General features: G+C 39.5%; 1 protein-coding gene across 4 annotated transcripts in view; it reads right to left on the reverse strand.

Annotated features, from left to right (window-relative positions):
• The window catches only part of SEC24B (SEC24 homolog B, COPII coat complex component), a 46,179-nt gene extending 23,495 nt beyond the window's left edge, over nt 1–22,684 (reverse strand). The window contains exons 1-6 of one of the 4 annotated variants that reach the window (XM_066317811.1): nt 22,411–22,516; nt 20,492–20,558; nt 16,286–16,990; nt 8,151–8,336; nt 3,311–3,415; nt 244–324 (exon numbers count right to left, since the gene is read on the reverse strand). In XM_066317811.1, coding sequence (XP_066173908.1) covers nt 244–324; nt 3,311–3,415; nt 8,151–8,336; nt 16,286–16,990; nt 20,492–20,531 — 1,117 coding nt within the window. In that variant the 5' untranslated portion in view covers nt 20,532–20,558; nt 22,411–22,516. Of the gene's footprint in view, nt 1–243; nt 325–3,310; nt 3,416–8,150; nt 8,337–16,285; nt 16,991–20,459; nt 20,559–22,410 lie in introns of all 4 variants that reach the window. The other 3 variants (XM_066317813.1, XM_066317816.1, XM_066317812.1) reach the window with 3 other exon arrangements.
• Between the last annotated feature and the right edge of the window lie 983 nt (nt 22,685–23,667).

Genomic DNA, 23,667 nt, shown 5'->3' on the forward strand with positions numbered 1-23,667 from the left:
TATGACTTATGATTCCGGAAGTTTTATTAAATGGTTATATAAACTTCATTGTTAAAAGTGTGAGAAATTATTTTAAAAGGTATGTATGTTTCGTCTGATGATTTCCCCTGTTCCTTCCATAGGCTTTTCATAGGCATTTCATCTACTTGTTAACTAACAATAAGCAACACCAGAAACATTTAAAGTACCTAATAAATAAATAAATTTATTACCTAAATAAACAATTCAAAACAAACTGATTACCTGGATAGCCACCTCCTTCCAAGGCATCATAATTGTTCAGAACAGGAGAGGCACTGCTTGTAGTAGAGGAACTATCAAGTGCTGGGGGAGGAAAATAATTTAACTTTAGGGACTTCAGAAATAGTAAGCTTTTGATAAACAAGAGACTGAGATTTTTTTTTTCTAAAACCTTTGATAAGAAATTGTCAAGAAAGATCCTGGGGAAAAAAAAAAAAAAAAGAACACCTCTTCAGCCCTAAGACTTGAAAACTACTACCACTGTAAAGAGGAGAGGGAGCAAGTATAATCAGCACGATACTAAAAACAAACAAGCACATGCTCAACAAACAGCAAGAGAGATCAATGGGAAAAAGACAAAAACCCCCAAACCATTGTTTCTTGAAATAAAAAATATTTTTCTATTAAACCAAAAGTTCTTTCTCAACTATATCAACTGAGGCCATGCACATTTTAAAAACAGTCCATTCATGACTTTCTTCACAACTGCAGACAACAGAAGATTGCCATCATCTTCAGTGTGGTTATCCACCATCCCACCTTCAAGCCAAACTGACAAGTATTTAATTCTTCCCTCCTTTCTGTACCATTCTAATTCACCACTAGCTTTCCTTTCAGTCTAAAGATTCTATCTTCCATTATCATTGGCAAGAGGGCTGAACTGCAATTGGTAGTTCAGTTACTCTTCAATTACTCTTGGTGCAGCCTGAAGTAGATAAGTAAAAAGTAACTCTGTAAAAATAAGTATTAAAATTAACTATGCAGATATAAATGAGCAAAATGAGCACATACATAGTTGTTAGGACTGAAGAAACTCAATTGCTTAATTTAGTTCAACCTATGCACAGATCTTGAATATCTTATTGTAAAACATCTGGCAAACAAAGAATTATTTTAAAACATTTCTTCCACTGCGATTTCACGTATTTATTTCCAAAAAATGAAGGGCCAAGAAGATTAAAGGTATCTTCTCTTTAGAACACACCAAGCCATGAAGTGCGACAGCAAACAAAGTATCTGTTTAAGAGTTGAGAAAAAAATGAAAACTGCATATATAATATTTGTGGCAGAAAACACTGAAAAAATTCACTGATACTGTCCTACTTAAAAGGACCAATCATGACCACACATCCTACTGTAAAGCTGAAAGTATTTCAAGGGAGAACATCAATAGTGGAACATTTGAGACTTCCAAGTAAAGAGACTCCCGCATATGAAAACATAACATCACTGACATTTGGGACACAGAAATACCATCCGCACCATCCCGAGAGTATAGGTAATTCTTCTGCATTTTGCCTTTAAAGCATTCAACTAACAAATAGAAAAGCTATTTAACAAATCCTAAGACTAATGATAAGATACTATTTAAAGGAAAATTTAATTCTGTGACATTCATACAATCTTGGTTTTTAGATTTTTCAGTGTAAATTTTTTTTTTCAATCCTAGAGGTTACAAAAGAACATAATTGCGAGATTTTATTTTCTATTCTAGAAGCTGAAGGAAACAAGATTCATGACTTTTTTTACCCTGACCAGGATTAGGGCTTTTAAAGCTTTGCTAAGTCTTGCTACAGAAAAGTCAAAATATTCTTTGTTAGGTCAACAGAACAACTGAGAAGTTACACAAAGAGAAGCAACCAGGTTTCCAACACCCATTCTTCATAAAACCACTGTGACAGTCTGAGGCAGAAATTTGTCTACCGAAATCTGTTTAGGATTTGCATTAGCTCCTGGTGACAGAGCGTTACACAGGATGCAGCTTATTAATCAGACTGCCTCTGTATTGAACCCGGGTGCCCTTTCATTCTTTTCCGTAAGATGAATTTAAATGCAATGATACCTCCGAGGCTACAGGTTTTAGTGAAGCACAGAACTTGAGAGAGAATGATGGTAGGGAGTACCTTTGTTTAGGAAACAAAGTAAGGAGAAAGAGGTTACAATTGATAAAAAGCCCAATCAACATCACTGGACAGAAACCCTGGTATGCAAATCCAACACATTGTTCTTAATTATGACCTGGATGTCCACACTGGCTTGTTCTATTCTTCACAGAATTATTATCAGTACACTACACTATTTTCACAGTATTCTAGGTAATAGTTTAATTATTTTAATACAACTGGCACTGTTTTTTTGTTCTGACAACACGAATTATGAAATTAAAGAAAAAGCTACAATGGTTTCCTATTCCCAATCAATACTAAAAGCCAGCAGTACAAGGTATGTGTTGTTACTTCCATCTATCAACAAGGGTAGTAGTCTGATGTCTACCTGAAAAAGCTTTTTATACTGTTACCACTCATGCAGCCAGTAAAGACTTCTTTAAGTTCCAAAGGAAAAGGTTACCAAAACTGAAGAAACTAAACTGGTGAGAAACATTAAACTCACAAAAGCAGGTTATTCTGACAAAACACAGGCAGAATCCTTGCAACCAAGAACATAATACTTCGATCAATCAGGACAAATCACTTCTTTAAAAAAAAAATCAACAAATTTTCAAGTTTTCTACTAAGCAAGCAGATAAAAACTGAACCTATGTGCCTGACCATTGAGACATACACCTTTAGAAGAAGAAAAAAAACCAGCACAGATTAATTTGTTCTCCTAAAAAGCATACTTACAACCTCTCAATGTTTACTGCCTTAATTATATGAGTTTCTTATGCATAAAATGAGAAAACACGGTAAACATGGTTTAATGTAATGATACAAATGGCATCTGGTTGCATAACCTGAACAATTATCAGTCGAAGTTGTACTGCTAGTTATCTTCAGTTAAAACTCACTGCAGACCAAAATATTAAAAATATGGGAGTCTTCCAAGTTGTGAGTATTACTTTGTTAGATTCATAAAACATCTGATATTAACATGGCAAAAAAAAGGACCTATTTGTTGGTCACTACTGAAGTCCTTTTTGTTTACTACACTAGTAACAGCTAGGAAATTTCAAGCTGAAGAGTCAGAATGATGCTTTGTCTTAAAGGAAGAAAAAGTTTCAGGGGATGGAAATCTGGAGAAAACCTTGAATAGGAAGAGAACAAGATACTGGTGTAAAGCTAAAGCCAACCTGCTTCCTCATCCTCCTCATCCTCTTCCTCATCATCTGAACTTGATGACAAGGGAGCTGGTGCAGAGCTAGCTTGATTATTAACATATCCACCATACTGCATGCCTGTGAAGTGGAAAGCACAAACATCAGAGTCAGACAGACAGGAAAGACGAGAAACGAAAGTCACAAATCATTGCATTAAAAGTGAGAGAAATCAGCTGTTCCAGAGAAAATCCCAGCATGCAACAAGTTAAATCTACTACCCTAGAAGCAGTTTTTAGTGGGCTAGTTCAGCAAAGTATTCATAGCACACGGAAGTTAGCAGATAATTTTATATGTGTGTATGTGCATGCGTATCACGAAATTAAACACACAGACTTCCTACATATCTTTTTAATGCCAGTTTGTCCAGTGGAGTACTTTATAAATTAATACACAGAAATAAAGGGGTTATTTCCACTTAGATTCAAATTATGTTATGAAAATGTGTAGTATTAACTTTTGCTTGGCATACCTGCCCCTTTTAAGACATGAATAATTAATTTTGGAATTCTGTCAGAAATGAATGAAATGTACTGCTGTTGCCACATGTGAGAGTACAAACACACATACAGAGAGCATAACACAATCAGTGAAATTAAAGCAGGGTAATCATGAAAATTTGGGTTATGTTTACATGAGTGCCTAAATTCAGGCTCATAAGCACGTGATTATACCATGCATTTCTAGTATCTGGTGACAATGCACCAACTGTTACTGCTGTCACCTCCACAGCACAACCTATTAGGGCTTTTTTAGGATTTTATTTGTTTGCTTTTACAGTATTTACTCTAAACCTAAGTGAGCAATACACAAAAGCAACACAAACATACCATTTCAAAACAAAGTAGAGCATGCAGCAATGGCTTATAGTTAATTTCCTACATTACTTGTTTTTAATGCATTTTCAGCATCTTCAAGAAATCTTACATTTCTCTTCTGAAAAGGCAGGGTTAGCAACGGTTTTAAATATGCTTTTAGTCAGGCAGTGACATCCTAAATAAATGCAAGTGATCACTGCTTCTCTCTTATCAATCTAATGGATTGGTATGGCAAGTATTCAAAATTCTTCAAATATTTGGGAATTTGGAGTTCCTTCCCTCTGCAGAAATACTGTGGCACCAAGGAGTAGCATTCTTTATTTTAATACTATAAAGCGTTACGGAAGCATTATGTTACGTATAATCTGAAACCATCATGGTAACTAATAATATGCTCATCTGTGACTTAAATCAACCATATCAACTTTTATCTTATTTAAAACATGGTCTATAAATACTGTTAGTTTCATGGCTTTTTCAAAAAGGGTTAGCAAATGAACCCAAGAGGAACACTTTAATTTCATTTTAAAAACCTCAACAGAATTAAGGTGAAGAGTATGTACTCAAATACTGGAAGGAAAAAGAAAACAAAGCAAAACAACATTCTTGAGACGGTGAACTTTCATAGAGACTGCTGCAAGTAAAGATGGGCAATTATATTCCTTTATCTAGTGCATTAATACTCGTACAATTCCGATCAAATTCCTCCATAATTCAAGTAGTGACAACAATGAATGAAAAAATCATCCCAAGCGCCACTAAGTAGATTCTGTGCTTCAGTTTTTCCACATTGCTAAAACACAGGGCTAATTGAAGTAATCTCTAGTCCCATCTTTTATAAATTTACTGGATGCACTTGGGAAGGAGAATAAAAGAAAATCATTATTGTGCAAGAACAGACTAGAGCAAACAGACCAACAGACTATGTCTTTTCTCAGGCCTGGGAGAACTACTGAGGAATAAAACAGAACAGCTGCATTATTGTGAAAGAGAAAGAAAAAAAACTATCTTAAAATAATTAACATGCAAGTAAAAGGGAAAAAAGTCAGGATGACAGGAAGGGCTGCACTGTAACAGCAAGAACCAAAGTGAAAACGGATGGGAGAGTGTAAAGACATCACGTACATGGATAAAAAGAAGAAAGGAAGGATGGCCACCTGGAAAGTACATGCCAATGCAAAAATTCCAAGCATGTGCAGATGAGAGAAAAGGACTGGATCACTCATTACTGGTCACATGCATTAAGGATGCAGGTGTTCAGAAAAAATATGGAAGAAAAGAGATTAAAACAATGTGCTAGCAACACAGAAGTTTAGGAATCATGAATTATGTCACTACAAATGCTGTGAAGACCAGGCTGGTTTGATTCTTACCAGCCTTACGAGTTTGCACAGATTTGTTTTCATTGCCAACAGTACTACAGGTTCCTGCCTTTAAGACTGTGCTGTGCTAGTACAATTGTCCAGCCAAAGAAAAAAACCTGAGAACAGATCTGTCTAAAAAATAACATAGTTTAAGAAGTCATTATCAGGTGGGAAAGTCTCCCATTCTAGTACACTGCCCAGCAATGCCAATAGTAGGGCAACACATGGGAGAAAGCAATTCAGGGCAGAAATGGGTGGCTGCAGACAGCACTTCCAAGTGCCACCATGTGCCTAATCTCGTTTCCTGTTGTGACAACTCAGTTCTGCTTAGTATCTTTTAAAGATTTGATAACAGTGTTAAAATCTCCCACTTTTAAGACTGCAAAAGCCGATTTTGAAATCATTATTTATTTTGAGTCAGGCTACTCCATAAATCTGGCCTAAAATTCAACCACATAATTTAAATCATCACAAATGTTTTGGACTGGAAATTTCTAAACCCAGCAAGCAGTGTACTCATGATGTAATAATAGCATTCTAAGGCTGTGTCCTACTATAATTTACAGACACCTAGAAATGTAGGTGGCAGGACACGGAAGATAAATTGGAACAACAACACATTTGCCTGTAAAATAAACCAACTATTTAGGTATTTTAAATTCAATCATTCACACCATAAAAGCCTTTCAAGTATAAAGTGCACATTAAATTTGTACAAATAGTTGTTAGATTAAATAGGCTTCAATATATTATTAAGGGTTTTGTCCTGTTAGAAGATATACAAGTAAACAATTGGAATTTCTTAATTTTTATAAGAATAGCCCAAGAGGTGCCTAAAACAATTAAATCCTCTTTAAAAATTAATTCAAATGTTTTTCAGGATGCTTTCATGTAGACAATGGTATTCTATAATTTAGAAAAATATTTTAAAAAAATCAAGTTTATCTGATCTCTGTAGGAGAAACATACTTGGAATCCTAAGCCAGACAAACGTTCAGTACATGTGTTCTGTTTTTCAGTATGTTCACTTCCACAAATAATTACCACATTTAATTTTTGATAAAAAGCTATTGATAAAAAAAGCAAGAGTACATCACTTATTTCAGACTCCTCAAACGAAACTAACAAAGAGTTTGAAGTCTTCCAATGCTCATAAAACCATGATCTAAACACAGAAACTTATGTGTGATGACATGTAAATAGACAAAATTAGATCAACAGAAACTCCTGAAAACTTATGTTTATACTGCCAACATGTTATTTTCCAAATAACTCATTCAGCTACTTACTGCATTCACCTTCACTTAGTGGAAGCATTTGAATGTAGGGAAGGAAGTTCAGCAGCCACTGCACTGATCTGTAACTGCTGTACCCACTGTTCACACATTGCACAGTAATCACTTCCAGAACACACACATTGCACATCAAGTGAATCACAGTCAAACAGCTAAAATCCTTTTTCTGATTAAAAACTTGGTTTGCAGTACTTTGAAAAAAGAAGCAACACTTTTTTTTCTAGCAAGCACACCTGCAATAGGACTGGATTATCTATCTATTGGTCTATCTAGCACCAAAATCAAGTATAAAGCTGTGCAGGAGCCAGAAAAATTGATATATTTTCCTTAAAATGATACACTGTATATGGGACTTTATAGCAATGAGCAACTTTTTTTCTAATATATAAAAAAATGACTGACAAACAACCTGTAATCTGCATTCTACCAGAAAACCGAAGAAGTGGAGGAAAAAGGGTAATTCAGTTATTTAGGTCAGAGGATTCTGTAATTTAAGAATAAAAAAAATGCTGTCACAATCACACACCATGCGGCTGCAAATTATTTTGAACACTAGAGATACCACATTGTTCTGGACAAAATCAATGCCTACTTCCACCCCTCAAGCAGAGTTCTTTATCCATAAGAATTTCAAATTCTGAAATTGACAAGACAAAATAGGGCCAAAAGAAAATAATCATGCAGTCAATTAGATATGAAATACTAGATACAGAAATGTAATAATCAAGAGGAAGTTAAAACATCAGTGTAAAGTTTAACTGAAAAAGGCTCAAGAGCCAATTGATTCTTTGTCAAGATGCTGCCAACATCAGAACAGGAAGGAGCTTATACAGACAGTCTTGTTTTTCCACACGAATTCTTGCAGCAGCTTTCCATGGGGACTTACAGCTAGGCAGCAAGAAAACAATTCTACCCATCTGAACTTAATCCTCAAACTCAGTTTCCACAAACAAACTAGCAGATTTCTAGTTTACACTTCATTTTTCAATACAGATTAATTACAAGCTAATTTTAAGACCTTCATCTAAGAAATTAAAGTAGTGAGCAGCTTTTTAGAACAAGGGAACTAAAAGAAAGTTTTTTTGAGGAAGAGACATGTAAGACTGCCAACAAGACAAACAAGCCAAAAGCAACACGTGGACAAAGGAAACCAAACACAAGCACAAAGAAAAGCAACAACCAAGGTGACATAAAACACCACCACTAAGGGAGTCTGATGAGATGCCAGGGATGTGCTCCAGTCAAACACAGAAGAGCAGCAATAAAACTTCCAGCATTCATGTGTGTATGTGGAATAGAACAAAAGTCGGTAGTGTGACTTCCCATTCCCTTTTAGTACCTTCCTGAAGGGCCAGCTCTGGTGACTGTGTAACAGATGGTGAAGATGGTGGCTTTGAAGACAGGTTTGGAGCAGGTGACCTTACTGATGACATCACAGCAGAGGAAGCAGATGTTCCAACTCCAGGCTTGGTAAATGGAACATTCTGGCTCACAGAGTGCACGGGCTGTGAAGAATCAATGCCACCTGAAAACAACAGCAGAAAGCAGGAACCCTTTGTATGAACTTGCACAGACAATTACACAACAAAAGCGATCACATTTGATTCCACAGTAACTACAAAAAACAATACAGTACTTCAAAGAGAGATGCCTTCAAACATGTATCTATTCAAAGATTGGTTGCTTAAAAAAATTCAATACCTATAGTGCTAAAACTCCATTATAATTAACAAATTGCTCTGACAATGGCAAAAAAAAAAGAAAAGCATGATGCAGTAAGAGCAAGACTAAGCTGAAGCTTCTTTTGATACATTCCCACAATGCTGTGGTTTTACAAGTTACTCTTCCCAGGTAAGTGGACTGTAGTCCACCTGAAATAGCTCCCCTCAACATTCCACCCACGGGAGGAAACATTGTGCAGTAGATGAGTATTATGCCTCCCTTGCAGTGCTGGCACTTTACAATATGGATATTCAGTTATGACACTCATATTTCAAACAATCTGTTTCAATCAACCCTGAGTATTCCACAAAATTTCTGACGTGTTTTAGAGATCTAAATATATATAGCAGATATAATCTACTTTTAAAAAAGTCAGATAAATGCTTTGAGAGATTTGACATAGTCAAATATCAGATAAGGACAACATAACTCCCAATTAAGTTAGCTCTCAACTAAGGATTGCTCATTGCTTATAAATTGAGAAAATCTGTATTACAATTCTTTCTAAAAAACCCCAGACCGACCAAGCTGTTAAAAAGAAGAAGAGAAAGTAAATAATTTTAGCAAAAGTACTCAGTAAACAAACACAGAAATCAAGCAGAATTTTCCATTTCTAGAATACTTGTTTAAGTTACAGAATTTGCTAGAGGATGCAGAGGTAATATTAACTTTGCATCTTCTTGCACATACAACTGTGTTGTTCATACAGTCTCTGACTTGAATAATGGAGGTGAAATCTCAAAGAACTTCATGGGCAAGTTGAGATTTCCTTGAGAGGGTAAAGAAGAAGAGGCAGCTTAAAATGATCCTTCTGTTTTTATTATTTACAGTCAAAATTACCAGCACACATCTTTATTATCTCAAGGGAACTTTGATATATTTTGCAATTTTAAAATCTGATGTTGAGCATATACACAGCTTTTTCGCAAGTCTTTCCAAAATCAAAATGATGGTTTTTTTACTGCAATGCACTTGCTATAACCTCTGCTTCTACACATTGTCTTGCAGATTCCCCATAGGAGCTTCAGAACCTGTCAGCAGGAATGCTCTTATTACAGTACCTTCCTCACGCAAGATTTGCAAGATGACAAAGGAAGTTCTTTGCCACATTCACGTGCTCATCCAGGTTTTGTAGCAGGGAGTTGTTTGTAGGGTGATGGTATTTTCCACATTCCAAGTCAATACAGCAATGCTGGCAGCATCAAGCACTGCTCTAGAAAGTGTTAAATGCTGTAATGTCAGTGTCACCTGCTCAAAGCCAAAACCAATTTACACCTGGCTTAGCTGAAGATGTAATGCCTTCCTGCCATGTACTAGTATCTATGCTCAAGCAAAGGTTATGCAATTACCTTCAAAATTACGTGAATCCTTTTAATGCATTCTAAAAAATGTTTCTAAACTTTGAGAAATAAAATGTTTTTTTTTCTTTGTACAAAAATCCAACCTGCAAAAATAGATGTTTAACTTTATTTGGTGACTCCATAGAGGTTTTAAATGCTGTAAACAACCAAGACCAAAGGAAACACTTGAACAAAATAAACATTTAAAACCACATCGTTGGTAACTATCATCACATGAAACAGTCAATGGTGAGAGAAATTCCACTATTTTTATATATTACACTGGTTTTTTTCCTCTGGCCAATGGGAAGACTGCATTCTGTCACGTAAGTATTATTTCACGATTGTTGATTGTAGCTCAAGACAAAGCTGGTCTGGACACCAGTTTAGAGCACAAGCTTCCCATCAACTTATGCAGGACAAACACAATCAGGCCAAATAATATTCCCATAAGCTGAGGCCATGGGAAGTCAAGGTTTCTCAAGCTGTGATAAATATAAACTCTATTCTCTCTCAGTGACACAGTATTTTCTGGTTTTGACATTCAACTCCTCACCTTCAATGTATACTGAAGTTTTCCATTCATGTCTCTCAACCGTGAACACCTCTTGCATTAATAATTATCAAGCATAATGATCTACAGCTAGAAGGCATGTGACAGGAAGAATCTGCACAATTGGGCAAATTAGCATTGTAATTCTTCATTTTTCCCAACACATGATCACGAAGTTGTCATTTAATTTCTAACTGGAGTCCTACAGGTCATAGTTAAAAAGTATCACAGCATCTCCTCAAAATTTCAGAAGAGATGGGAGAATCATCCTTCTTGAGTTGCTTCAGCTGTGACCTTGATTTCCTGCCCTCAGAACCCCACACACCCCCTTGCCCCCAACAAAACATGATTTCTAAGCAGAGAGGTACCACCTCCCTGCAGCTTGTTTTCCAACAGCATCCTTTGCCCCTGACTTTTAGTACAGGCTGCAGTCCTTCTCTATTTTTCAAGCACACCTACATTAGCAGACTTACAGGATTACAGCCTACATTCCTATGGAACTGGGGCAGCAAGGACTTTACATCCTGATCTGACATAAGGGGAAGTATGTGCGTGAGATAATGAAATTAGAGTGTCTCCAGCTCAAGCAGCCTGTCCGTACCAGGATGCAAAGAAACTCATGCCATGTACCCACAGAAGGATATTCTCCAGCCCCCTCTCCTCATGGAGGAGTCCAGTAAAATTCAGGCATCCTGGCTGACATCCATGCTAACTTGAAAAGCACCAAGAATAATGAGGGGTCCGATTTCAGATGAAATAAACTGGAAAAACATTAAAGAAAGCTACTGACCTAGAAAGACAAAAAGCCTAAATAATATAAAGTATGTCATTTACATAGCATAATACTCCTGGACAGACTATTACCAACACTGTTCTGCTGAAATACAGATTTTAAAGATGTAAGAGTGATTTTGCAGGGTTAAACTAGTTTAAACCTCCAAGGAGAAAAATCTCGAATTAGGGATATTTATATTCTACTTTATTTATACTTCCTAAAGCAAAGAAAATTGTTCTCACTGGCTATTATCATCAAGAGCAGTAAACTACTAGCAAAAAAAAAAATCCCCTTAGAGTAGATTTAGTTTCTTTAAGTGAAATCTCAGCAAACTCACTGAAAATACATCAGTTATTTCATAAAGGGGCTGCTAAAGTTTTAGGGAAATACTTTCTTGCAGTTCTATGTCTTTAGTACACAACATACAGAAGTTCAGAGGTTTGATTTTAGTAAATTTAACATGTTGAAAGCTTTGCAAGGCTACACATAAAATGGAATTTTTAATGAAAGCAATTTAAGTCCAGTGGTGACAACTCTTTTGATTCAAGTAAAAAACAATTCTTCAAGTCAAACAATTTCTGAAAAACTCTCACCAGCCTAAGTTTCCTGGGTAGGTCCTGTTTGAACACACAGATTCTAATTAACACATAGTTCTTTTACATAGAGGTTTAATTTTCATAACAGAGAGCTTTCAGTGCTGACTGTACAAAACTGCTTTGGAAAAACACATTAAAACTGTAGCATCTTGACAGTCTGTCTGCGATTTGCTTATTTATACTTCCAAGACTGTAAGGGCATCTTTTAAAACACAGGAGAATGACAGCAAACTCTTACTGGCCCACTGACATACAGGAGGATACTGTATCCAAGTTTCTTTACACAGTCATAGAAAGCACACTTATGAATTTCAGTTAATCTTTTTTTTTTCAAGCAGTTTAGCTAAAAACTATGCACAGAACAGATGGCAACTGTTTCCCATCATTGCTTCTTCCTGAAGAAAGCAGGGAGGATGAAATATTCAGAAAGTTTCCTTCCAAGGATCATTCATTATTTCCTTATGCTCCTTGTGTACTGTATTTAGACACTTTCCAAGGATGTACAAGAACTGAGAAATAATTTTCAAAATCCAACTCCTTTTCTTAAAGGCTGAAAACAAATTGAATACTATACATAAAATGACTCCATCTGAGAACAGTAAGATTTGACAATTTAGAAAGCATTTCAGCATCTCCAAACCAATTATGCCAGGATCAAACAATTACTATAAGTACTTCACTATTTTATTATAATGCATTTATTTATAATTATTTATACAAGTATTTTACTATCCAGGTGTTGTAGCAATTGGATTTTTAATGTATTTTAGCTGAAGATGATGAATTCTAGATTAGAAGAAATCAGATATCATTGGAAGGACTTTCTTTAGCCCCATACATCAAAAATGGTTTAAAGTGTTCACGGTTTAATAATAAAACTGTCCAGCTCTTCCTTTAACCTTGCTATCAGCTGTTATGTTTATCTGCTTTTCTTAGTAATTTAGCAAATACGGAATCATTTGTGTGAAGTTGAACCAGAACTCAGGGAAAGAGAAAAAAGTATTTTGCAGATAATTCACTTCCAGAAACCTGAGCACTGTGCAGTGAAGCAGAGGACATGCTTCCATCAGCAGCTTTACAAGCCCAGAAAGAGCCTGCGTGTGGTTTAACTATTGAGGCCCAGAGCAAACCAACCAAGGACTGACTGCAGCATTACCCAACAAGAAAAACAGTGGATCAGTGTTTATCTTCATAACTGCAGAGTGAGTGCGTATCTATGACACAGCATTATCACAGCCAATTCTACCATTAGTTCTTTGAAATTCAAGTGTAATACTACTACTTTTTCTTGAGGCCTTATACTAACTCAATCTCCCCCTTAGAGCAGCACTGGTTGGTTCAAAAACAAAACTAGTGCTCATATTGCTCTTCACTGTCTGGTCAGCTCCACTGTTACACCTTTAAAACAGCTGCTCATTACAAAAATAAATTGCTATGAACAAATCATTTCAAGACACCTCTACAGGAAATGGAATTCACAAGAACTGGATTGAAAAACTTCTGTAAATCAAACAGCAACAGTTTGAAGAAACAATAAGTCGTTTTCATATGCCTACTGCATATTGTGCTATTCTGGAACGCCACTTGCATTCTGTCAAGTCCAGCTGCAGATTCTGCACTCAACAGAGTCAATTTTTTTGGCCAGCACTTGAAAGAATCCATTTTACGCACAACCATGAAATGCCTGTAACTTCAGGAGCTTTTCAAGGAGCTCCTTATTTTTCTTTTTTAAATGGTGTTTTGTTTCATGGTTTGAAAAATAGTGGAGAAAATTACACAGAGCACTCATCAGCGCAGAATTCAAACCTACTAATATTAAAACGTAGTAATAACTGAGGTGAAGATGACACTACATCCTAGTCGGGGGGGGCGGGGGGGGCATGGGGGAACCAATATTGAAACTAAATTCAAACTGTGGATTGAATGACCTTTGTTTATGCTTAACTGCTTTTCCCACAAAAAGCTTTACCAAAGCCATATTCTTTCTTAAGTCCTTGGTCCGAGACAATCTCAGCTACAAGGATCCTGAAACAGCATAATCTGAAATATCTAGCATTAAAAAGGAAACCTATAGTTATGTAACAACTGTCTTGAGCAGAGAAAGCAAGCTGTAGTCTGGCACTGCTTACAAGTCAAAACTGCATGAAGTCAGAAAACTCCCAGTTCAGAAACATCACAATCTTCCTGCACAGACTATTGCTCTCTCCTCTATAGAGTAAGATATTTCATAGTGAAGGTACTCTCCCATCTCCAATCTCTTCCATGCTTCCTTCTAAGTGTTACCCCATGAACTGGTACTCAGTTTTCTGTACTACGAAACAGAAGCTGAAAGAACTAATGAGGACTGAGTGTACTTGGCCTCAACTGGCACCTGCACAACTTCATAGCCACATCCCTACTAAAACCATCAAGCTGTTGCTTGCAAAATTCAGCTACAACTTCCTATGTTCCTAACTCTTTCAAATGCTTATCAAAAATATTAATTAAAAAAACCCCAACTGACCCAAAGGCCATGTAGGATTCTACTTTTTTCCTGAACTTTGTGAGAAAATGGACATGTGTTTATTAAGATCTGATTATTACAATTCTTACAGAGATGCCTCTGCCTGAATTATGAAAAAAAAGACATATGCCAAAGTCAATAGTATGAATTTTATCTTAACAGTAAATGTGAAATAGAGACAGAGAATAAAATAAAAAGAGATGGGAGGGGAGAGAAAGGGAGTGACAAGTGACAGATTAAGACCCATCAACAGACAAGGGGTAGACAAGAAAAATGCCTCAAATCCTGCAGGCACTACCAGGCTGAGAATGAAACATGCTCCCACATCATTGGGAACTGCCCAATTGTGCAGGATACAAGAGATAAAAGGCACAATTACATATATGAAATGTAATCAAAAGAAACAAAAAAGCAAGATTGGACAGTATTTCAGGAACCACATATAACAGATGACAGCAATGAGGTATACAAACCAGACTTCATTTTTGTGAAGGAAATGCAAGAATTCGTGGTGGATGTGATAAAAGTGTACTGATACATCATTAGAAGAGGCCACCGTGGAGAAAGTGAAGAAATACCAACATCATCACAAACACATTCAGGAACTCACAACTGTGGCAGACACCGTATTTGTGAGCCTTCCCTGCCGAGCGCAGGGGAAATGGTATCATAGAAACCATCGAGTCAAGGCAGGAGAAGACAGCCCAGGCCCTGGCCCTGACTGCGTGTGTGTCTGTGAGTAAAGCAGGTGCAGTTGTATCACCTCAGCACAAATAAAGTCTCAGTGAATACCTGGGTGTGGGGCAGCCACAGGCCAGCCGACACCAGGCGTGGACAGCACGCGGGGATGACAATGGACTCTTATCACGAGGTGTCTCGTACCATCCAAACAGGACAAAACTTAACATGGAAAATCAGTATGTACAAATTCTATCTGTTGGATAAACCGATATCACCACCTGGGCATCCACACAGTGTCCTGTTAGTCCTCTTCTTCTGGTCCTCTTGGTGGTGGGAGTCCCACACAACAGAGTTCAATGGGTTAATCATGTTCAGGTGTACATGGGTACTCCAAGCACTTCCCCTTGGATGCAGGCAGGGGAGTTTTACACAGTCTTTTAAAACCCTGGGGATCATGCCCACTCCTTTGGAAATTGAGTCTAGGGGCACTTCAGGGGTTTCTGATGGTTTTGGCCCCTTCTAAGGCACAAAGCTGCCTCTCATGTCAGCACATTTGAGCCAGCTATGCCCCATCAGAAGGGATGAACACTCTCAGACCTCTAAGTGTGACACTTGTGTGAGAAAGGACAACTGGCATAATAAAAAGCAACAGCCTGCCTCCACAGGGCCTGCTTCTTACCTGGTTCAAAACCCAGCTTGTAGACTCAGGTGGTGGGTGTTCACCCTCTCTATCTTGTGTGGATTGAAGGTTTCCCCATCACACACCACACCCCCAGGAGTTCTCCTCCTACTCCACGGGAAAGTGTGCAAACCTGGCCTCAGCAATGCACCCTGCTGCCTCCACAAATGGCTGATTGTTTTGAGTCATTACCATTAACATTTCAGTCTCTTACAGTGTCACTACAGCAAAATTTAAAGAAACAACAACCACGACTTGGAAAAATTCTCTAGATAGAAAAGAAAAAAATATCTTTGTGAATAACAGACATATTTCAGAAACTGCACATTCCTTAAGAACTGCATGAAAAAGCTCCCTTCTGAGGCCACTCACATGAAAACCACACAAATAAATGAAAACCATCCCCTAAATAGTGTACTTTTCTGCATCTCTCAACAGGAACAAATAGCTGCTATTGTGAAGACTGTGGTAACCAGATTAGAAAAGCTACAAGAACGAGTGACAGAACTCAAAATTACATTACAGAATTCCACACAGTGAACAAGAATAAGCCAACAAGAACACACGATTACTTGTGTTTCCCAGAAAAATCTGGAAGTTCACTGTTTTTCAAGTAACACCATACCTGTATTTATTTGGTTGTTTACTTTAGCAACCGATCCGGTGAGATTCCTGCTGAGGTTGTCTTGCACAGACTGAGCAGATGAAACAGTTGCTAACGTTGCATTATATCCCACGGGAAGGTGCTGTTGCAGGGAATGAGGTACTGATGTACTCTGGCTAGAAAACGCATTCGTCTCTTTGAACTGTCCAACAGCAGGTAGACTCTGAGAGGTAAATGTCTGCCCATACACACTGCCAGCAGCCACCGGAGGATAGGAAACATTGGGATACATGGCACCAGAAACCGCGGGCATGGCGTAGTGACCAGAATTGAGGGGAAATCCCTGAGATGCAACTGAAGAGCTGACAGAAGTGCTGTAGTGATTATCAAATGCTGAATACGACTGCTGAGCACTCACATGCAAGTAGGATGCAGACGATACTGCTCCTTGGACAGGTCTGTCACTGGAGCCCCCTGAATGCGGAGGAGTGTTGTTGTACAGCTGATGTGATTCCTGTGCATTCAACATGTTGCTATCCACAGATGTCGTAACATTTTGTGCTGGTGCTGAATAGTAACCAGGGTAGTAACTGGCTCTGTACTGATTATCCAGATGTGAAGCAGCAGCTTTATTGGGCACTTGGGAATAGTGTCCTGAAGGCGCGCTGTAGTTTGGAAGATGTGAGCCATAGCCAGAGGGGAACTGCATCTGACTCTGCATAGGACCTGAAATGAAGAGAAAACACCACACGTATTAAAGAGGCATCTGCTAGTAATGCCAGTGGACTCTGCACTTGAACTAACAAACAGCTGCCTTCTTCCTTTCTGTCACTATTTTTGAGTTTGATTCCCATCAGCAGAGAGAGAATAAACCAATTATAACACATGCAAATACACTATTTGAACTTATTTGCAAACACACAAAGAAGTAGCAGAAAAATTGATTGCTTCCATTCTTGAAAGAAGTTTCCATGCCAAGACTGTTTGCCTCTTGTTTGCATTTTGAATATATTTAAGAGTTTATAGGAGGTTAATACTTACAAAATAGTGAGCAACAATAAGCACCAAACTGGTATTTGTAAACTGTATGAAAACAAGAGTTTGCCTTACAGAAATTGCCTGAAAAGGGAAACTGAAAACCTGAAGTCAACTCAGTAGGTCAATATATAACAATACAGGTATTCTTCTTCACAAGTCTTCAACACAGTGACCAAGATAAAGAGTTGCAGGACAGTTATATTAGTCTTCTATGTCCTTATGCATTATGCTTTCAGGAAAAACGGACGCTTTTATGAAACTACAGAGTATTTTGACAAGGCACATCATTTTAATTTACTACCTGATACTTACATCAGGTGGAAGAGATGTTGGCATCAGAGAAACTGACCTCTGGTATCACTGCAATTAAAGGTTAATTACATACTGACCCAGCAAGGGTCAAATAAGCGCTTGCCTACTAGAGACAAGCATCTATGTCTGTTATCTATGTCCAAACTGATTTTCTCAGCCAACTGCTAAATGGGAAATCTCAAAGTTCTTCCTCATGCCCTACTCCTTAACCCTGTTTTTATTTTTAGTGAACCACAGATGCTTTTGTGTGGATAACTTGCTTTCTTAAAATTCCCACACCCTATTGTTTACATCACACAGAATGACTACCGTGTCATTTCCCAACCTCTGGTCAATAAAACCACAAACACAGCACTGACCCACTCACAAATTAAATGGCAGCTGAGGTAATAATGAATAGTTGATTCCCCTGCTTATATTCACAATGATTGCAAAACTTAAGCATTACTTCTCTTGTCTTGAAATTCTGAAAATCACTGTTCTCCGAGGAACCTCTAGATGTCCTATGATTACCTTGCAAGGCAATTTTAATAACAAATTTGTTAACAGACCCCTAAAAGCAAGGAACATATTGCCCCAACTAGCTTTCTGGTAAAACTAAAAATGCCCTTTCATAACTGACAGGAAGTTGAGCAGAAGAGAAAGGAGCTAAAAAATGCCAAACAGTAACTTGGACTGCTGGATCAAAAGACAGACACTTGGGAGAAAAGCATAAAGAGCTTAAAAATTATCTTGAGTTTTGAAGAGAGCATGAAACTGTGCTTCTGATTCACCTTTTTCCTGAATAAGGAAGCTGCTTCATAGAGCTGCGTAGTTTTTTCTCCTTTAAAGGAAAATTATTTTGAGTTAGCAAGCCATTAACAGCTACATGAACTTTGCCAGACATTTGACCTGCTTTTTAAAGTCTGAAAAAGCAAACTCAAAAATACAGTAATAATTTACATGTGTCAAGCTTATGGCTTTAAGCAGCTATGCCTTTTAAGGTGGCAAGAAAGGATATTTGAAAAGCCTGTGCATCTGTACTAGTGATATATGCAGATTTACCTAACTGAGCACATATAATTTAGAAACTGGTTTAGGAACACCTGACTCTTAAATAAAAGGTTGCATATCAAATCATCTATGCAAAGTCTTCCAGTATCTAGCTCTTGTTTAAAAATACACACTATAAATTCAGATTAAATTACCAATACAAGATACCAGTTTCTACATGACAGAATGCAGAGTCCTTTTTATTCACATTTTTAAGCAGAAACACCTACAAACATACATCAAAACCATGCTGAGACAACATTTGAAAAATTGTATTGATTCAAGCTGCAGGTCCTTTGAAAGCAAGTTTTACAATTATAGATTAAAAATTATTCTCATCATCTGAAGTGAGTTTTCTGTCCATTTGATTACAAAGAATGTAGATAGAAAGTAATTTTGTACTGCAATTAGTAGTTGAATACTAATGGTAACTAAATAACCCGACAGTTTTCAACACTGGAAATCAGAACACATCTTCAGTGTCATTTCAAAATCTGGTCAGTTGCACAATCTGTCCTGATGTCTCAGGTAGTATCATCCTTCCAAAACACCTGACAAATCTCAAAAAAATCCATAAAGGAGCTGAAAACCTCAGCTGGACACAGCAAGTGTATCTCTAAAACATCATCTCTGTAACAAAAGCAGCGAACCTCTCCTACAAACAAATTAATACTTATTATATATTGTGTACGATTATATAAAGTTACAATGTGGAATTCCAGAGGCATTAACAGGTGAAGCCCAAAAATTTAAATGCTTTTTAAGGGAGAGGGGAGCCACCACACAAAGAACTCCAAACTCCCACAAAAAACCTAGCAGCAGCGCTATGGCTAAACCACTATGTGAATTAGTAAAGTTTTGCTGGCTAATGTTTGGTTTTTATGTCCATGCATTCCCTCAGCAGCATAATTCAGCCATCTGCCACCTATCCTACCTACTTGGAGTCCATGTATGCTACACCACAAACTTCCTTCCTATCCAAAACCACCTGTGAGCTTTCAGAAACTTCTAACATCCCTTTACCCACCCCCAGAGAAGACTACCACAGGCTCTTCACAAGTCCTTTGCCTCATGGGCAGGGGCAGCAATGGCCCTTGTTTAGTGCTGGCAAACAAACCAGCAGATCAAGGCAGTGCTGTACTCTCACTACAGCTCAGCCACAGAACTGGTGTCTCTTCCTCTGTGAATGTAGCTTCCCATTTTCAGAGAGAAAATTCAGAATGTTCAGAGAGAATAGTCAGAGGTTCCCATCTTTTACATCTCTGTTCTCTTTGTTAAATTGACTAAAACTATCCCAAGTATGTGGAGGGATGAAAAACAAGGCCAGACATTTATCTCCTGAAAATAGTAATGATGAAAATTTTGCTTCCAAAATGCCAGTAGAAATACCAGTGGCAGCCTTACAAACCAGCTGTAGACAGCACCAGACAAAACTCTTCTAAAGAGCCATGGGAATTCAATACAATTATCCTCTCAGTGCTGCATTTTAATACATTAAATAGTTAGCACTGAAGTCCTCCATCACTACCGCAGGAATACATCATCCCTCAGTACTGACTTAACAAGAACCATTTTGTTATGCTGAAATTAGGAAATAGGCCATTTTCCACTTAGATACAAGGCCATTTGTGAGACTACCAAAAAAGCTTCCCAAACTTGTAAGAGAGAAGGAAGAAAATAATACTATACACACAAGAAATCACTTTTAAAAACTCAACAGAACAATCACACTTGACTTTAACAAAAAATAAAGTCTCCAAGGATCTCAAATGGATTTGGTCATTGAAGCAGGCAAAACTCACTAATAACAAACCTGAACATCCTTTTTAATACCATCATACATACAGCAGGCTGCTTGCTTTCTGCAAAAAGCACTCTCTTTCATCGGATGGCAGCAACTGCATAGTTTTACCTGAAAAAATCACATTTTATCAAATTAAAACACAGAGGAACACTCTATAGGAAAGGATACACCAGTGTTTTCTTTCAGCAAATACAGAAACAGCTCAATTCACTTCAGGATCTTGCATTTTAACTCCACTCCAATAACATAGAACTAAATTTCAAAAGCAGTGACAATCCTCTTTATGAAATTTAGTATTTATTATATAGTACAGGAATTTCCACTCGTCTTTTTCTATTGCTATTCTCCTCTGCTTCATCTCCTAAAAAAAACCCCAAACCCTCAAATCCTGTGTCGTAACTTCAGGAGATTAGTACTCACTCAACAGATAGACCAGTCAAAAAATTTGGGAATGCTATTACTAAGTGTCACAAAACAAAAAACTTCAGGATTATTGACTAAAGTCATCAAAGACATTTAAAGAAACACAAAAAACCAAAGTTATCCAACAAACATTTAAAACTGTTATTGACCAGTGCATACATTTCTCAGAATTAAAAAAAAAAAGATCGTTTTCCAGAAAATAAATGGTCTATGTCCTGGTTTTACATAAGTTGCTTTACTAAAATTAGCAGCAACATGGAGTTAATTAAGTAGAACAACAATCAGCAACAATGGCTCTTTAAAATTGTTAGGCTAAGAACACAAAGAGAAGATAGGATGACAGTTTCAACTGGTTTCTGTGAAACCCTTCCAGGTTATTCAAGATGTATCTACTGTATCCTGGTAATGGCACGTTTTTTGACCAAAAGCCATGCAAATTCGCATTTCCTGAACAATTTTTACAAACCTCAGCATCACAACACTAGTTTGGACACAACTGAGGCATCAGTATCTCCTTAAAACCTACCATTTAATTACCTTCATTTTCTTCGGTGACTGCCTCAACACCTACTTCATAGGCATTTAAGTGTTAAGCACATAACTACCCCTTGGACACGAAAAAAATTCACAATTCTCAAGTAAAAAAAAACCTGTAGGTCCCAACCCTGCACAGAAAACACACCTGTGCAGAAAATAGCCTGACTACAAAAGATCTAACAGTATCAGCTAGAACTCTGCAAATAAGAGGCCAAATTTACATACTAAACCAACATTACATGGAGGAGATGATTGTTAGGGACTTTGAAGAGTTAATGCGGTGTGTCAATAAAGAACTGATTTTATAGCGCACCAATTTAAAAACGCGGAAGTGTACACTCATTACTTTCATTCATACTACAGTGAGTCTCACTACCTCTTTACCTGAAATGGGAGTCAACATTCTGTGACTTCAAACTATCTTGCCTTTGTTTTTCAGTATCCACATTTCACTGGTCCAACGCTGCCTGTTCAGCTCAAATCCCAAGATCCAGCTGTACGAACGCCTACCACCCAACTACTTTTAAGTTCATACACAGCTACTAAGTGAGTACTCTCGCCCCTAGTACGCGATTCTCTGCCCATTCTCACGCACGACCGCCAGCGTCAAGGCCTGGAGGTGCCTCGGCCTCCAGAGCCTTCCTGAAACGCCACAAAACAGGCGCCACAACGCCGGGCAGATCCAAATCCGCCAGGAGAGAAAGGCGCGGACACCCCCTCTCTCGCCCCTCTGGCCATGCGGGAGAGGCTGCGCCTTCTCAAGTTCTTCCCGCACGCAGCCGGGCGGGCCCGCGGCCTCCCGGAGCGGCTCCGGCGCCTTCCAGCCGAAGGGCTCCGCCGCCGGACGCCCCGGGCCCGCTCCCGCCCCCCGGGAGAGGGAAGGGCGCGCAGCCCCCGGCACCCACAGGGGCCTCCCCCGCCGGGGGAGCGGCACGGCTCGTCCCGGGGACCCCTCGGCCGGCCTTTCCCCGCCCGCCCGGGCCCCGCGCAGGCCCCTCACCGTTCTGGCAGCGCGGCGCGCCGCTCGCAGGGGCCGCGGCCTCCAGGGAGCCGCCGGGCCCGCCCGCTGAAAACGCGGCGGCGGCGGCGGGCCGCGGCGGCAGTCCGGCGGGCGCGGACATGGCTCCTCGCGGCGCTTCTTCACTGCGCCCCGCTCCGGGCCGCCGCTCTCCCTGCGCTGCTCGTCCTCCGCCGCCGCGATCCGCAGCCGGGCGCCGAGCGAGGGCCGGGAGCCGCGGGAGGGCCCGAGCGCCGCCGCCTGCAGCGCCCCCCGGCGGCGGCTCCGCCGTGAGGCCGCGCCCCGCCCGGCGCCGCCAGGCCCGGCCGCGGGAGGGGAAAGGGGAAAGGGGAAAGGGGAAAGGGGAAAGGGGAGCGCGGCGGGCGGGACCGGTCCGGCAGGGAGGACGGGCCGCCCAGCGCGGCCGGGAGTCGCGTCCCGCGAGGGCTTCACCTCACCTCTCCCGGCAGGAGCGGCCAGTGTGGCGGGGGGAAACCGCCCGGCCCGCTTAGTCTGCGTGTTATGTTCGGCCTTACGCCTGTGACTGTGTGGGCAGGCCGGGGCAGGGTGAGGAGAGGCTCCAGGGATGTGACCCTGCCCCTCGGCCTTAGTGAGGCACATCTGGAGTGCAGTGTTCAGTTCTGGGCTCCTCAGCACGAGAGAGACATGGAGCTCCTGGAGTGGGTGCAGTGGAGGGCAACAAAGGTGATTGAGGGACTGGAGCATCACTTAGGAATGGCCGAGGGAATGCCTAGGCTTGTTAAACCTGGAGAAGAGGCATTTGAGAGGGGATTTCATCAATATGTATCTAATTATATATTTATATAGTGTATTAATACCTAAAGTGGGGATGCCAAGAGGATGGAGCCGGGCTCTTCTCCGTGGTGCCAAACAACAGGACACAAGGCAACAGGCAGAAACTGACGCATGGGAAGTTCCACCTGAACACGAGGAAGAACTTTACAGTGGCCGTGCACCGGAAGAGATTGCTCAGAGAGGTTGTGGGGTTCTCTCTCACTTGACTATCAGGAGATACTCAAGAACCATCTGGACACAATCCTGTGCCCTGTGTACTAGAATGACCCTGCTTGAGCAGGGAGGTTGCACCAGATGAACCACTGTGGTCCCTTTCAATCCGATTCTGTGAGGCTGCTCCATGTCCCTGCCTCAGGGCACAGACATGTACATATACAGTGCATACACTTGTCATTATTTTGCCTGAGACATTTTTGTCTGTGTAGATAATATATTCTATTTTAG

The sequence above is a fragment of the Sylvia atricapilla genome, chromosome 4 (genome assembly GCF_009819655.1).
Source record: "Sylvia atricapilla isolate bSylAtr1 chromosome 4, bSylAtr1.pri, whole genome shotgun sequence".
NCBI classification, from domain to species: Eukaryota; Metazoa; Chordata; class Aves; order Passeriformes; family Sylviidae; genus Sylvia; species Sylvia atricapilla.